Source organism: Chiloscyllium plagiosum, unplaced genomic scaffold (genome assembly GCF_037043375.1).
Source record: "Chiloscyllium plagiosum isolate Xiang-an unplaced genomic scaffold, Cpla_swu_hap1 HiC_scaffold_43, whole genome shotgun sequence".
Lineage (NCBI taxonomy): Eukaryota > Metazoa > Chordata > Chondrichthyes > Orectolobiformes > Hemiscylliidae > Chiloscyllium > Chiloscyllium plagiosum.
The window spans coordinates 7,495,564-7,509,235 of NW_028270181.1; the positions used below are offsets into that span (position 1 = coordinate 7,495,564).

The 13,672-nt window shown below is 43.5% G+C and overlaps 1 protein-coding gene across 3 annotated transcripts in view; it reads right to left on the minus strand.

Moving 5' to 3' along the window:
- Positions 1-1,633: 1,633 nt before the first annotated feature.
- The window catches only part of LOC122541921 (protein transport protein Sec24A-like), a 70,726-nt gene continuing 58,687 nt past the window's right edge, over positions 1,634-13,672 (minus strand). For all 3 annotated transcript variants that reach the window (XM_087982663.1, XM_087982662.1, XM_087982664.1), the window contains 3 exons: positions 13,348-13,440; positions 10,603-10,706; positions 1,634-3,625 (listed from right to left, as the gene is read on the minus strand). In XM_087982663.1, coding sequence (XP_087838789.1) covers positions 3,511-3,625; positions 10,603-10,706; positions 13,348-13,440 — 312 coding nt within the window. In that variant the 3' untranslated portion in view covers positions 1,634-3,510. The remainder of the gene's footprint in view (positions 3,626-10,602; positions 10,707-13,347; positions 13,441-13,672) is intronic.

Consider the following 13,672-nt stretch of genomic DNA (forward strand, 5'->3'; position numbering starts at 1 on the left):
CTGCTCCTCGGATGCTGCCTGGCCTTGATTACTAGTCAGTGTCACTACCTTTCTGTCACTGTCTTCCCTAAAGGTTAAATATTAGACAGAATCCAGGCATATACTTTTCCAGTTTTATTCCAACCGACATACCAATTCCAACCCCACTGACTGCATGTTCCCAATACAGAGACACACATACATTATATATTATTGCAAAATGTATATGCCAATTCAAGTTCTCAACAAATTATTCCCTCATTAACATACAGGCCATCGTCTGTTTCCGAGTTCCATTTTGCCTCAGGCATCCTTGCAAGACCCTACTGCCTAATACCTGCAGCATTCTACCCCAAACTCCCCAACCTCAAGTCACCAGTAGCATCAATGTGTTATACAACAGAAGTAACAAGTTAAAATGTGTGGTGCTGGAAAAGCACAACCAGTCCGACACCCAACTTCCTGATGAAGAGCTTAATGCTCAAAACTTCGACTCTGCTGCTCCTCGGATGATGCCTGACCGGCTGTGCTTTTCCAGCACCACATTTTTTGACTCTGATCTCCAGCACCTGCAATCCTCACTTTCTCCTAGGAGTAACAAGTTACTCTGTCTGGTTTCTAATTGCAGATTGAACCCATCAGAGAAGTTTGATTTGGTCAGAACTCATTTGGAGAACTGCATTCTGTTCTGGATTCAGCAAAGATATACTGATCTTGGAAGGTACTCCAAAGGTTAAATTATAAATTCTATATAAATTATAAATTGTACAGATTGATGATTCTTAAAATGAGGTCAGTGGAGTGGGCCAGCTCTCTCACTTAGGAGCTGTGTAGCATTGACAAACATCAGAAATGACTGAACATTCTGATCAATTTAATGCTTCATCAACCAATACTTAATGAGCTCACCTGACCTCTCTTCAATGTTACTACTATTGGTTAATCCAAAGGTTCCTCAATGTGCTACAGGACTACCCACAATTCCTGAAATCAGCTGCTCTTGGTCATTGAAAAAAAAAACTTTCTTGAGAGCTCGCTTCCTAAAATGGCAATGGAACAGAGTCTATGAACATTTTCAGGTGGGGTGGATGGATTGTTGGTAATGAAAGGCATGGAGGTCAAGGTTATCGGGGATAGGCAGGAACATGAACTTCAGGTTGCAATCAGATCAGGCAAGAGCTTATTGATAGTGGAGCAGCTCTGAGGGTGATCAGCCACCATGATGTGAGCAGGGTATCCAGATTTGATGAAGCAATAATTATTTTAGTTCCTGTTTCAATAGACGTTTATCACAACTCTGTCTGTACATATGCTACTATCACATGCAGCACTTGATCTAACCTATTCAGTTACCAAGAGTAGCATGCTTCCATCAGCGTGTCATGCTTCTAGAGGCCCGAGTTAAGATGGGAACCAAGACCTCACACGCTGAGCTACAGTGACAATGTCAAGAGCATTTATTTTTGTTGATTCATCGATGGGATTTCAGTGTCACTGACTGGGCCAGCATGCATTGCCTGTCCTGAAGAATCAACCACATTGTTGTGGTCTGGAGTCAGATGTAGGTCATCTCCGATACGCATGGCAGATTCCCTTCCCTGAGGAGCATTGGTGAACCAAATAAGTTGTAAAACACAAGAAAAAGCTATATTGCTGCAATTTGACTAGGTTTTATTTCAAGTTTCACCATCTGCATTGGAATTTGAAGCCACATTCCCAGAACATCCATCAAAGATTCTGAATCACAAGTCCAATGACATTATCACGTCATCACCTTCCTTATTAAAGATATACTGCATACTAACTGTGAGACATAAGAAAGTGGGGAGACTGAGTGGTATGCTACTGCTCCTGACCCAAACGATTGTTATGGAGATGATCATAAAAAGAAATTGATATTTCAATATATCAGGTTTTCTTCAGCTAAAACTAAAAAACACAAACACAAAATCTCAGCAGCTCTATCGAGTTAATGTTTCGGATATCCAGGTTATACCATACTTTCCTTGATTTAAGGGTCTGTCCCACATGGGCTATGCAGTCAATAGTTTATCAGATGTCGCAGCCAACCAGGTCCCATAAAGAGAAATACTGCAAGTGATCCCCATGTTTTTGTTAGTCAACAATTAAATCCCAGTCAGTATGGGTAGCATTGCTCACTGCTCACAATGTCAAGGACCCGGGTTCCAGTCCAGCCTCAGGCGACTATCTGTGTGGAGTTTGCACATTCTCCCCGCTTTCTGATGGATGCTCTGTTTCCTCCAACAGTCCAAAAAGACGTGCAGGTTTAGTGGACTAGCCATGGTAAATATGCCCAGCCTCAGATATCCCCACCCCCAATAATGGAAGAGCCCAACACATTAGTGCAAAAGATAGGGCTGCAGCATTTACAGCAATCTTCAGCCAGAAGTACTGAGTAGATGATCCATCACAGTCTCTTTCAGCATCACAGATACTAGCCTACAGCCAATTTGATTCGGTCCACGTGATATCAAAAAACAGTTGGAGGCAGTGGATGGGCCCTGACAACATTCTGCCATTAACACTGAAGACTTGTGCTCCACAACTTGCCTGAAGAAGGGCTCATGCCCGAAACGTCGATTCTCCTGCTCCTTGGATGCTGCCTGACCTGCTGCGCTTTTCCAGCGACACATTTTCAACCCCCCTCCCCTACCCCCAACCAAAACTTTCACTAACACCTCTCACCTCATCACCAACATCCACCATTACACCAACACCCCTGCATTCTCCCAACTTATAGATTTCACCAGAAACTCCTGACCAAAAAAAATGGGGTCATCATGGAAAAAGTTTGGAAAGCACTGGACTGGACAGAGTGTATTCCGACTACTATGAGATGGAGGCTGTGCACGGTTTACTGCAGACAGAATCTGCTCTATATCAAACAGCAGAGTCAATTTGACAGGAAAGACTAAAGAACATCAAATCAAACTGATTCTCCACATATTTTAGCCAAACAATCTACTTAATCAAAAATCATGACTGAAACTACAGCAGAGCATGCTGCTTAAAGAATGAGTATTTCTTGAGGAAAGTGCAGTGAGTGGGCGACAGCAATATAAACACAGAAAATGTATACATTCAATCCCAAATAAGCACATCAGTGCAGTCTCCAGAGACGATGACCTGATCATCAAAGCAGCCATAAACACACAATTCAACTCATTCCAACTTTCCAGCAATTTCTTTGGACATGATGAACACAAGACACATTCTGTTGCTGAGGAGGTGATGGGTTTGAAGATTTCACACTTGACCTGGTATTGTTCTCCGCACGAGGGTTGCAGTTTGGATGAGGAGCTAATTTGTCTTTCCAATTAACAGAAACGAAGGGACCTCTTGTGCGTACATTACCAGCATTTTATTTCTGAACTTCCCTGGATAGAGCAATTCCAACAGAATAAATGAAGAAGTACATCTTTTCTTTAAAGGACCAATGCTACTTGAGGGAGCACTTTCCAACAGTCCTCTTTGACTTGTTTCATGTGGTGGGGGTTAGGGAAAAGCACATCACTTACACACCCGTTCCTTCAGATGGAGCAGAAACTCATAGTATGACATTGCTGTCTCAGTGCGGTCATCAACCAGGCGCTTAATGAACACGGAGCGTGAGGTGCTGTCATCCCTAGAAAAGAAGAGAGATCAACAGAATCAATCAAGGCAGAAATTATATATTGTTGTTCCCCAGAAGATACTTGGGAATTTCTCACCCAGAATTTGACAAACATCATTTAGGAATACTCCTGAAACCATCTTGTGACAGTTTCCTACATTAAAGACACTGCATAAATTACCTTGAGTCTATTATACCTGCGAGGAGAAAGTGAGGGCTGCAGATGCTGGAGATCAGAGCTGAAAATGTGTTGCTGGAAAAGCGCAGCAGGTCAGGCAGCATCCAAGGAGCAGGAGAATCGACGTTTCGGGCATAAGCCCTTCTTCAGGACTTATCCATTTAGCTCCATTGCTCCACTTTTTCCCATTGCCCCAGATTTCTTTTCTTTTCAAATGTTTATCAAGTCTCTTTTGAAAGTTACTGCTGGATCTACTATCATTGCCCTTTGTGCATCGCATAAGTCATAGAGTTATAGAGTCATAGAGATGTACAGCATGGAAACAGACCCTTTGGTCCAACCTGTCCACGCCGACCAGATATCCCAACCCAATCTAGTCCTGCCTGCCAGCACCCGGCCCATATCCCTCCAAATCCTTCCTATTCATCTACCCATCCAAATGTCTCTTAAATGTTGCAATTGTACCAGCCTCCACCACTTCCTCTGGCAGCTCATTCCATACACGTACCACCTTCTGCTTGAAAAGGTTGCCCCTTAGGTCTCTTTTATATCTTTCCCCTCTCACCCTAAACCTATGCCCACTAGTTCTGGACTCCCCGATCCCAGGGAAAAGACTTTGTCTCTTCATCCTATCCATGCCCCTCATAATTTTGTAAACCTCTATAAGGTCACCCCTCAGCCTCCGACGCTCCAGGGAAACAGCCCCAGCCTGTTCAGCCTCTCTCTATAGCTCAAAACCTCCAACCATGGCAACATCCTTGTAAATCTTTTCTGAACCCTTTCAAGTTTCACAACATCTTTCCGATAAGAAAGAGACCAAAATTGTACACAATATTCCAACAGTGGCCCAACCAATGTCCTGTACAGTCACAACATGACCTCCCAACACCTGTACTCAATACTCTGACCAATAAAGGAAAGCATACAAATGCCTTCTTCACTATCCTATCTACCTGCGATTCCACTTTCAAGGAGCTATGTACCAGTACTCCAAGGTCTCTTTGTTCAGCAACACTCCCTAGGAACTTACCATTAAGTGTATAAGTCCTGCTAAGATTTGCTTTCCCAAAATGCAGCACCTCGCATTTATCTGAATTAAACTCCATCTGCCACTTCTCAGCCCATTGGCCCATCTGGTCAAGATCCTGTTGTAATCTGAGGTAACCCTCTTCGCTGTCCACTACACCTCCAATTTTGGTGTCATCTGCAAACTTACCTCCTGTACCTCTTATGCTTGCATCCAAATCATTTATGTAAATGACAAAAGGTAGAGGGCCCAGCCTTGTGGCATTCCACTGGTCACAGACCTCCAGTCTGAAAAACAACCCTCCACCACCACCCTCTGTCTTCTACCTTTGAGCCAGTTCTGTATCCAAATGGCTAGTTCTCTCTTTATTGCATGAGATCTAATCCTGCTAATCAGTCTCTCATGGGGAACCTTGTCAAATGCCTTACTGAAGTCCATATAGATCACATCTCCTGCTCTGCCCTCATCAATCCTCTTTGTTACTTCTTCAAAAAACTCAATCAAGTTTGTGAGACATGATTTCCCACGCACAAAGCCATGTTGACTATCCCTAACCAGTCCTTGCCTTTCCAAATACATGTACATCCTGTCCCTCAGGATTCCCTTCAGCAACTTGCCCACCACCGAGGTCAGGCTATAGTTCCCTGGCTTGTCTTTACCGCCCTTTTTAAATAGTGGCACCACGTATGCCAACCTGCAGTCTTCAGGCACCTCACCTGTGACTATCGATGATACAAATATCTCAGCAAGAGGCCCAGCAATCACTTCTCTAGCTTCCCACAGAGTTCTCGGGTACACCTGATCAGGTCCTGGGGATTTATCCACCTTTAACTGTTTCAAGATATCCAGCACTTCCTCCTCTGTAATCTGGACATTTTGCAAGATGTCACCATCTATTTCCCGACAGTCTATATCTTCCATATCCTTTTCCACAATAAATACTGATGCAAAATATTCATTTAGTATCTGCCCCATTTTCTGTGGCTCCACACAAAAGCCGCCTTGCTGATCTTTGAGGGGCCCTATTCTCTCCCTAGTTACCCTTTTGTCCTTAATATATTTGTAAAAACCCTTTGGATTCTCCTTAATTTTATTTGCCAACGCTACCTCATGTCCCTCTTTTGCCCTCCTGATTTCCCTCTGAAGTATACTCCTACTGCCTTAATACTCTTCTCAGGATTCACTCGATCTATCCTGTCTATACCTGACATATGCTTCCTTCTTTTTCTTAACCAAATCCTCAATTTCTTTAGTCAGCCAGCATTCCCTCTACCTACCAGCCTTCCCTTTCACCCTGACAGGAATATACTTTCTCTGGATTCTTGTTATCTCATTTCTGAAGGCTTCCCATTTTCTAGCCGTCCCCTTACCTGCGAACATCTGCCTCTAATCATCTTTCAAAAGTTCTTGCCTAATACTGTCAAAATTGGCCTTTCTCCAATTTAGAACTCCAGCTTTTAGATCTGGTCTATCCTTTTCCATCACGATTTTAAAACGAATAGAATTATGGTCGTTGGCCCCAAAGTGCTCCCCCACTGTCCCCTCAGTCACCTGCCCTGCCTTATTTCCCAAGAGTAGGTCAAGTGTTGCACCTTCTCTAGTAGGTACATCCACATACTGAATCAGAAAATTGTCTTGTACACACTTAAGAAATTCCTCTCCATCTAAACCTTTAACACTATGGCAGTCCCAGTCGATGTTTGGAAAGTTAAAATCCCCTACCATAACTACCCTATTATTCTTACAGATAGCTGAGATCTCCTTACAAGTTTGTTTCTCAATTTCCCTCTGACTATTGGGGCGTCTATAATACAATCCCAATAAGGTGATCATCCCTTTCTTATTTCTCAGTTCAACCCAAATAACTTCCCTGGATGTAATTCCGGGAATATCCTCCCTCAACACAGCTGTAATGCTATCCCTTATCAAAAATGCCATTCCCCCTCCTCTCTTGCCTCCCTTTCTATCCTTCCTGTAGCATTTGTATCCTGGAACATTAAGCTGCCAGTCCTGCCCATCCCTGAGCCATGTTTCTGTAATTGCTATGATATCCCAGTCCCATGTTCTTAACCATGCTATGAGTTCATCTGCCTTCCCTGTTAGGCCCCTTGCATTGAAATAAATGCAGTTTAATTTATTAGTCCTACCTTGTCCCTGCCTGCCCTGACTGTTTGACTCACTTCTGTTCTCATCTGTACCCGTCTCAGATCGATCTCTTTCCTCACTATCTCCCTGGGTCCCACTTCCCCACCTTACTAGTTTAAATCCTCCCAAGCAGTCCTAGCAAATTTCCCTGCCAGTATATTAGTCCCCTTCCAATTTAGGTACAATCCGTCCTTCTTGTACAGGTCACTTCTACCCCAAAAGAGATTCCAATGATCCAAAAATGTGAATCCTTCTCCCATACACTAGCTCCTCAGACATGCATTCATCTCCTCTATCCTCCTATTCCTGCCCTCACTAGCTCATAGCACTGGGAGTAATCCAGATATTACTACCCTTGAGGACCTCCTTTTTAAATTTCTGCCTAACTCTCTGTAATCTCCCTTCAGAATCTCAACCTTTTCCCTTCCTATATCATTGGTTCCAATGTGGGCAATGACCTCTTGCTGGCCCCTCTCCCCCATGAGAACATTCTGCACCCTCTCTGAGACATCCTTGATCCTGGCACCTGGGAAACAACACACCGTTCTGCTTTTTCTCTGCTGGCCACAGAAACGTCTGTCTGTACCCTGGACTACAGAATCCCCTAACACAATTGATCTCTTGGAAGCCGACGTACCCCTTGTTGCATTAGAGCCAGTCTCAATACCAGAAACTTGGCTGTTCGTACTACGTTCCCCTGAGAATCCATCACCCCCTACATTTTCCAAAACAGCATACCTGTTTGAAATGGGTATATCCACAAAAGACTCCTGCCCTAGGTGCCGACCTCTCTTACCCTTCCTGGAGTTAACCCATCTATGTGACTTTATCTGAGACTTTTCCCCCTTCCGATAACTGCCATCCATCACATACTGTAGCTGTTGCAAATTCCTCATCACTTCTATCTGTCTCTCCAACCGATCCACTCGATCTGATAAGATTCGCATCCAACAGCATTTATGGCAGATACAATCCGCAGTAACCCTTAAACTTTCTTTATACTCCCACATCTGACAAGAAGTACATATCACTGTAAAGGCCATTTTTGCTACTTCACAATCTACAGACCCAGAAAATAACACCATCTTATTCCTCTACAACATACTGCCCCAGGTTAAATTAAGAGCTATGGCTTATATTTTAAGTTTAATCAAGAGTCTTGTATTAAAAAAATGTCTTCTGCTAATTATCTTAAACCTGCATCCCCTGGTTACTCAACCATCCAGTTCATTACACTGTGAATGGCAGACAAGATTTTGAAAACCTCCATAGAATCCCTACAGTGTGGAAACAGGCCATTCGGACCAACAAATCTACATCGACCCTCTGAAGAACATCCCACCTACACCCATCCACCTACCCTATCCCTGTAAACCTGAATTTCCTATGGCTAACCACCTAGCCAACATATCCCTAGACACAACGGGTAATTTAGCACGGCTAATCCACCAATCCTGCATATCTGTACTGTGGGAGGAAACCAGAGCACCCGGAGGAAACCCACGCAGACACGGGGAGAATGTGCAAACTCCACACAGACGGTCACCTGAGGCTGGAATCAAACCCGGGTCCCTGGCACTGTGAGGCAGCAGTGCTAACCACTGAGCCACCATGCTCTATGATATCTTGATATGGCCTCTCCTCGGGAGTATAATCCCAGCATTTGAACATACATAAATAGAATTCACAGCACAGACGCTCACAAGGTGCAAGGAGGTGGTGGTATCTTGGTAATGTCATGGACTAGTTAATCCATAGACACAGGTGAATGTTCTGGTGATGTGGATACAAATCCCACCATGGCAGATAGTAAAGTATGGAATTAAAAGAAATTAGCCTCATGACAATGATGTAACCAATAATAATTGTTGTAAGCACCCAACAGGTTTACTAACCAGCCTTGGGGGAAGCAAATCTGCCCTGTTTACCTGGTCTGGCCTATATGTGACTTCAGGCGAAAGTGAGGACTGCAGATGCTGGAGATCAGAGTCAGGATTAGATTTTTCCTGCTCCTCGGATGTTGCCTGACCTGCTGTGCTTTTCCAGCACCACTCTAATCTTGACTACATGTGACAACATTGCAGAAAATATGGAGGCATTGAATTGAGGGCGATTTTGCAGTTTGGATCAGAAATTGGCTACTTGTAAGAAGACAGAGGGTGGTGGTTGATGGGAAATGGTCATCCTGAAGTTTAGTTACTAGTGGTGTACCGCAAGGATCTGTTTTGGGTCCACTGCTGTTTGTCATTTTTTTTAAATGCCCTGGATGAAGGCGTAGAAGGGTGGGTTAGTAAATTTGCGGATGATACTAAAGTCAGTGAGTTGTGCACAGTGCGAAAGGATGTTTCAGATTACAGAGGGACATAGATAAGCTGCAGCGCTGGGCTGAGAGGTGGCAAATGAAGCTTAATGCAGAAAAGTGTAAAGTGATTCATTCTGGAAGGAGTAACAAGTATGCAGAGTACTAGGCTAATGGTAGGATTATTGGTGGTGTAGATGAGCAGAGAGATCTTGGTGTCCATGTACATAGATCCCTGGAACTTGCCACCTCGGTTGATAGAGTTGTTAAGAAGGCATACGGTGTGTTAGCTTTTCATAGTAGAGGAATTGAGTTCCAGAGCCATGAGGTCATGCTGCAGCTGTACAAAACTCTGGTGTGGTGGCACTTGGCGTATTGCATACAGTTCTGGTTGCCACATTATAGAAAGGATGTGGAAGCTTTGGAAAGGGTTCAGAGAAGATTTACCAGGGTCTTACCTGGTATGGAGGGAAGGTCTTATGAGGAAAGGCTGAGGGACTTGAGGCTGTTTTCCTTAGAGAGAAAAAGGTTAAGAGGTGACTTAATAGAGGCATACAAGATGATCAGAGGATTAGATAGGGTGGACAGTGAGAGCCATTTTCCTCGGATGGTGATGGCTAGCACGAGGGGATATAGCTTCAAATTGAGGGGTGATAGATATAGGACAGATGTCAGACTTAGGTTCTTTACTCAGAGAGTAAGAAGGATATGAAACACCCTGCCTCTAACAGTAGTAGACTTGCCAACTTTATGAGCATTTAAATGGTCATTAGATAAACATATGGGTGAAAATGGGATAGTATAGGTTAGATGGGCTTCAGATTGGTTTCACAGGTCAGCACAACACCAAGGGCCAAAGGCCTGTACTGCACTGAAATATTCTATGTTCAAATACAGTTAAAATTGAGCTGTGAGAACAATTGTATCTTGTGGGTATTTACAGAACCCATCCACCTAGCCGATCCCCGTAAACCTGAATTGCCTATGGCTAACCCACCTAGCCACCCAGTTTGAGGGTAATTAGGGAGGGATAATGAATGCTGGCCTCACCAGCAACACCCAAATCCCATATCTGAGTAAAGGGAAAATAAGGGCAGGGGGTTATTCCTAAACCAACGCTGAAAAACACGATCAAATCAAACCGAATGTGGAGGGGATGTGGGGAGCAGCAGTGAGAGGATCTGGAAAGCAATTGCATTTGATCAGAGGTTTCCTTGCTCAAAGCTAATTGCACCAAGAGCCAGTCTCATACAAACAGAAGATCAAACAAATGTGGAAGAAGTGTAGCCAACCCTTTTTCAAATGCAATTAAATGAGGTTCTGTGAAATCTTGCACTCACTTGATGATGAAGCAAGGTGCATGATAAAGTCTCTCCTTCCTTAAGGATCCCAGGAATGCCTGGATGAGTTTTGAAGCAGGATTCTGCAGAGTGGGAAGTGAGGTCTGTAACACAACAAATATTAACACTTACACTTGCTTAGGATTCTGCAGCATTCATCATACACACAAACACCCTAAGATTTCCTTTGATGTGCTTCTCTAAAGTGTTCCAAACTCCCATCTGGCAAAGACATGGCAATGGAGCAAAGACCATGGGTACACCAAAAACAAACTCACTGTAATGTTACACAATACAGAGTGAAATATAATAGACACTGGGGAGGAAGAAAGTAAGAGCGAGAGAGAGAAGACCTATAGCAATATTGTCGACTCAACTGCCCTCGGGGCAATTAGGGATGGGAAATAAATGCTAGTTTAGCTCGTGATGTCCATTTCCTCTGACTGAATATATAAATAGATTTGGGCTCCAGCTGGAATAATGGGTGCTGTTTATAGTAAAGCTGCAGAGTCCATGCAGTCTGTTGGAAAGTGGAGGAAACCCCTGGGCTGAGGGGAGGGATCGAGCATGAGGTATAAGAAATAGAAACTGTACTCACTGCAGCAAAGGCAATCTTGCAAAACTGTTCAAATTTTGAATTGTTTGGAAACAGTAAATAGAGAATGATTACTTGTAGAGTCATAATGTACAGAAACAGACCAACTTGTCCATGCCAACCAAGTTTCCAAAACTTAACTACTTCCATTTGTCCACATTTGCCCATATCCCTCTAAATCATGTCGAAAAGTGAATATCCCTCTAAACCCAACCCTCTGTTAAACCTAAAACCATGCACTCAAGGAAAACATTAATAGCATAAGATTGCAGCAAGCTTTTTTAAAATAAATGATACACACCTCCATGCATAGAAATCCATCACCTTGTACTCGCCAATTGCAGATGGTAAAATCAAACCTAATTGCTTGCATGATTATTTCTAATGCTGTCACTGCATCTCAAGTAGTTCACACTGTTATTTGAACAGATTTGAATTTGGGGATGTAAATCTGGAAGGGGATTACAATAGTTAGGTTTTTTTTGATAGTGTAGATGCAATGGGCTGAAGGGCCTATTTTGGAGCTGGAGACGTCTAGGATTCCAAGTGAAGCATGATAGGAGGAGGCTTGAATCTTAATTTCATATTAAGATGTGGAATAAATTACCACAAGCAGCTGCTCAGCCAAGAAAGTCACAACATTTAAGAGGCAGTTAGATCTTTTGATGGAAAATATTGAAGGATAGAAAGAGCACTTAACTAGCTTACTATTAAATGCCTTTCTCATATTCGCCTCAACTACTCCGTGCACTAATAAGTTCTATACTGTAACCACTCTCCACATAAGAAAGTCTCGGCTGAAATCCCGTTGGATTTATGAGTGACTATTTTATATTTAACAGTACCTACTTTTGGATTCTTCTGCAAGTGAAAATGTATTTTCCATGTATACTCTATCGGTGGCTCAGTGATTACAGTGGCTCACAGCACCAAGGACCCAGGTTCAATTCCAACTTCAGGCGACTGTCTATCTGGAGTTTACACATTTTCCCCGTGTCTGTGTGGGTTCCCTCTGGGTGCTTCAGTTTCCTCCCAAAGCCCAAAGATGTGTGGGTTAGGTGGATTGGCCACACACTAAATTATTCATAGTGTCCAGGGATGTTCAGGCCACGTAGGTTAGTCTGGGAAATGCAGAGTTAGGATAGTGGAGTGGATCTGGGTGAGATGTTTTCTAAAGGGTTGGTGTGGACTTGATGGGCTGAATGGTCTGCTTCCATACTGTAAGGATTCTATTGAACCCCCACCATAATATTAAATACATGAACCGCAAAAGGTTAGTGTACAGGCACAGAAAGTAATTAGTGAACTTAACAGGATGTTACTGCTTATAGCAGGGGAACTGAATGCAAATGTATGGAAGTTTTTGCTTCAGTTATACAGAACACTGGTGTGAGACTGCATCTGGAGTACAACACACTGTTGGCTTCTATCTTCAAAGGACAGATGTAAGTGCATCAGAAGTAGATCAGCAAAGGTTTACCAGACTAATACCGGGAATGGCAGGTTATCTTATGAGAACAGGTTGGACACACTAGGCCTTGAGTTTAGAAAAATAAAAGGTGTCTTGATTTGAAATATGCAAAGATCCTGAAGGGTCTTGACATGGTTACTGTGGAGAGGATGTTTCCACTTGTGGGAGAGTCTAGAACTAGGGGTCACTGCTAAACAATTTAAGGGGTTGTCCGCTTTAGACAGAGATAATGAGAAAAGTTTTATCTCTGAGAGTTGAGAGTCTTTGGAACTGTCTTCCTCAAAAGGCGGTGAAAGCAAAGTCTTCCACCACCAAAGGCGGGGGAGGGGGAAGGTGGAAACAGGAGTGTGGAGTAATCAGCTCAGCCATGAACTATTGAATGACATAGTAGACTCAGGGATCCAAACAACCTCCTCCTGCTCTTAATTCAAATGTTCATACGTATGCTTCTGTGTAACATCAGTTGGGTCACTCCCTCAGTCTTCCATTTTCTGGAGAAAACTCTGTTCTGTTCTCCTGAATAATCTCTCAGTTCCCTCGTTATTCTGGGAAACCTCCATCGTACTTTCTCCCATCCTGCTTTATAGCAGCAATGGACCAGCACTGTGCACAAAGGTTTAAGTGCAGTAAAGCCTTGCTGAGAATGCAGCTTGGACACACTGAGGAGCGACAGACTTACCAGTGTCCCTGGGAGTGAGGTGTAGTTGTTGACACCCAACACCCCATCCAAGAAGCTGGTGTTACAGTGTCTGCCAACCCAGATGTACAGAACCTGGAGAGAGAAGAACACAGAACGCTGTGGTGAGCCAATAGAATCATAGAATCATAGAGATGTACAGCATGGAAACAGACCCTTCGGTCCAACCCGTCCAGGCCGACCAGATATCCCAACCCAATCTAGTCCCACCTGCCAGCACACGGTCCATATCCCTCCAAACCCTTCCTATTCATATACCCATCCAAATGCCTCTTAAATGTTGCAATTGTACCAGCCTCCACCACTT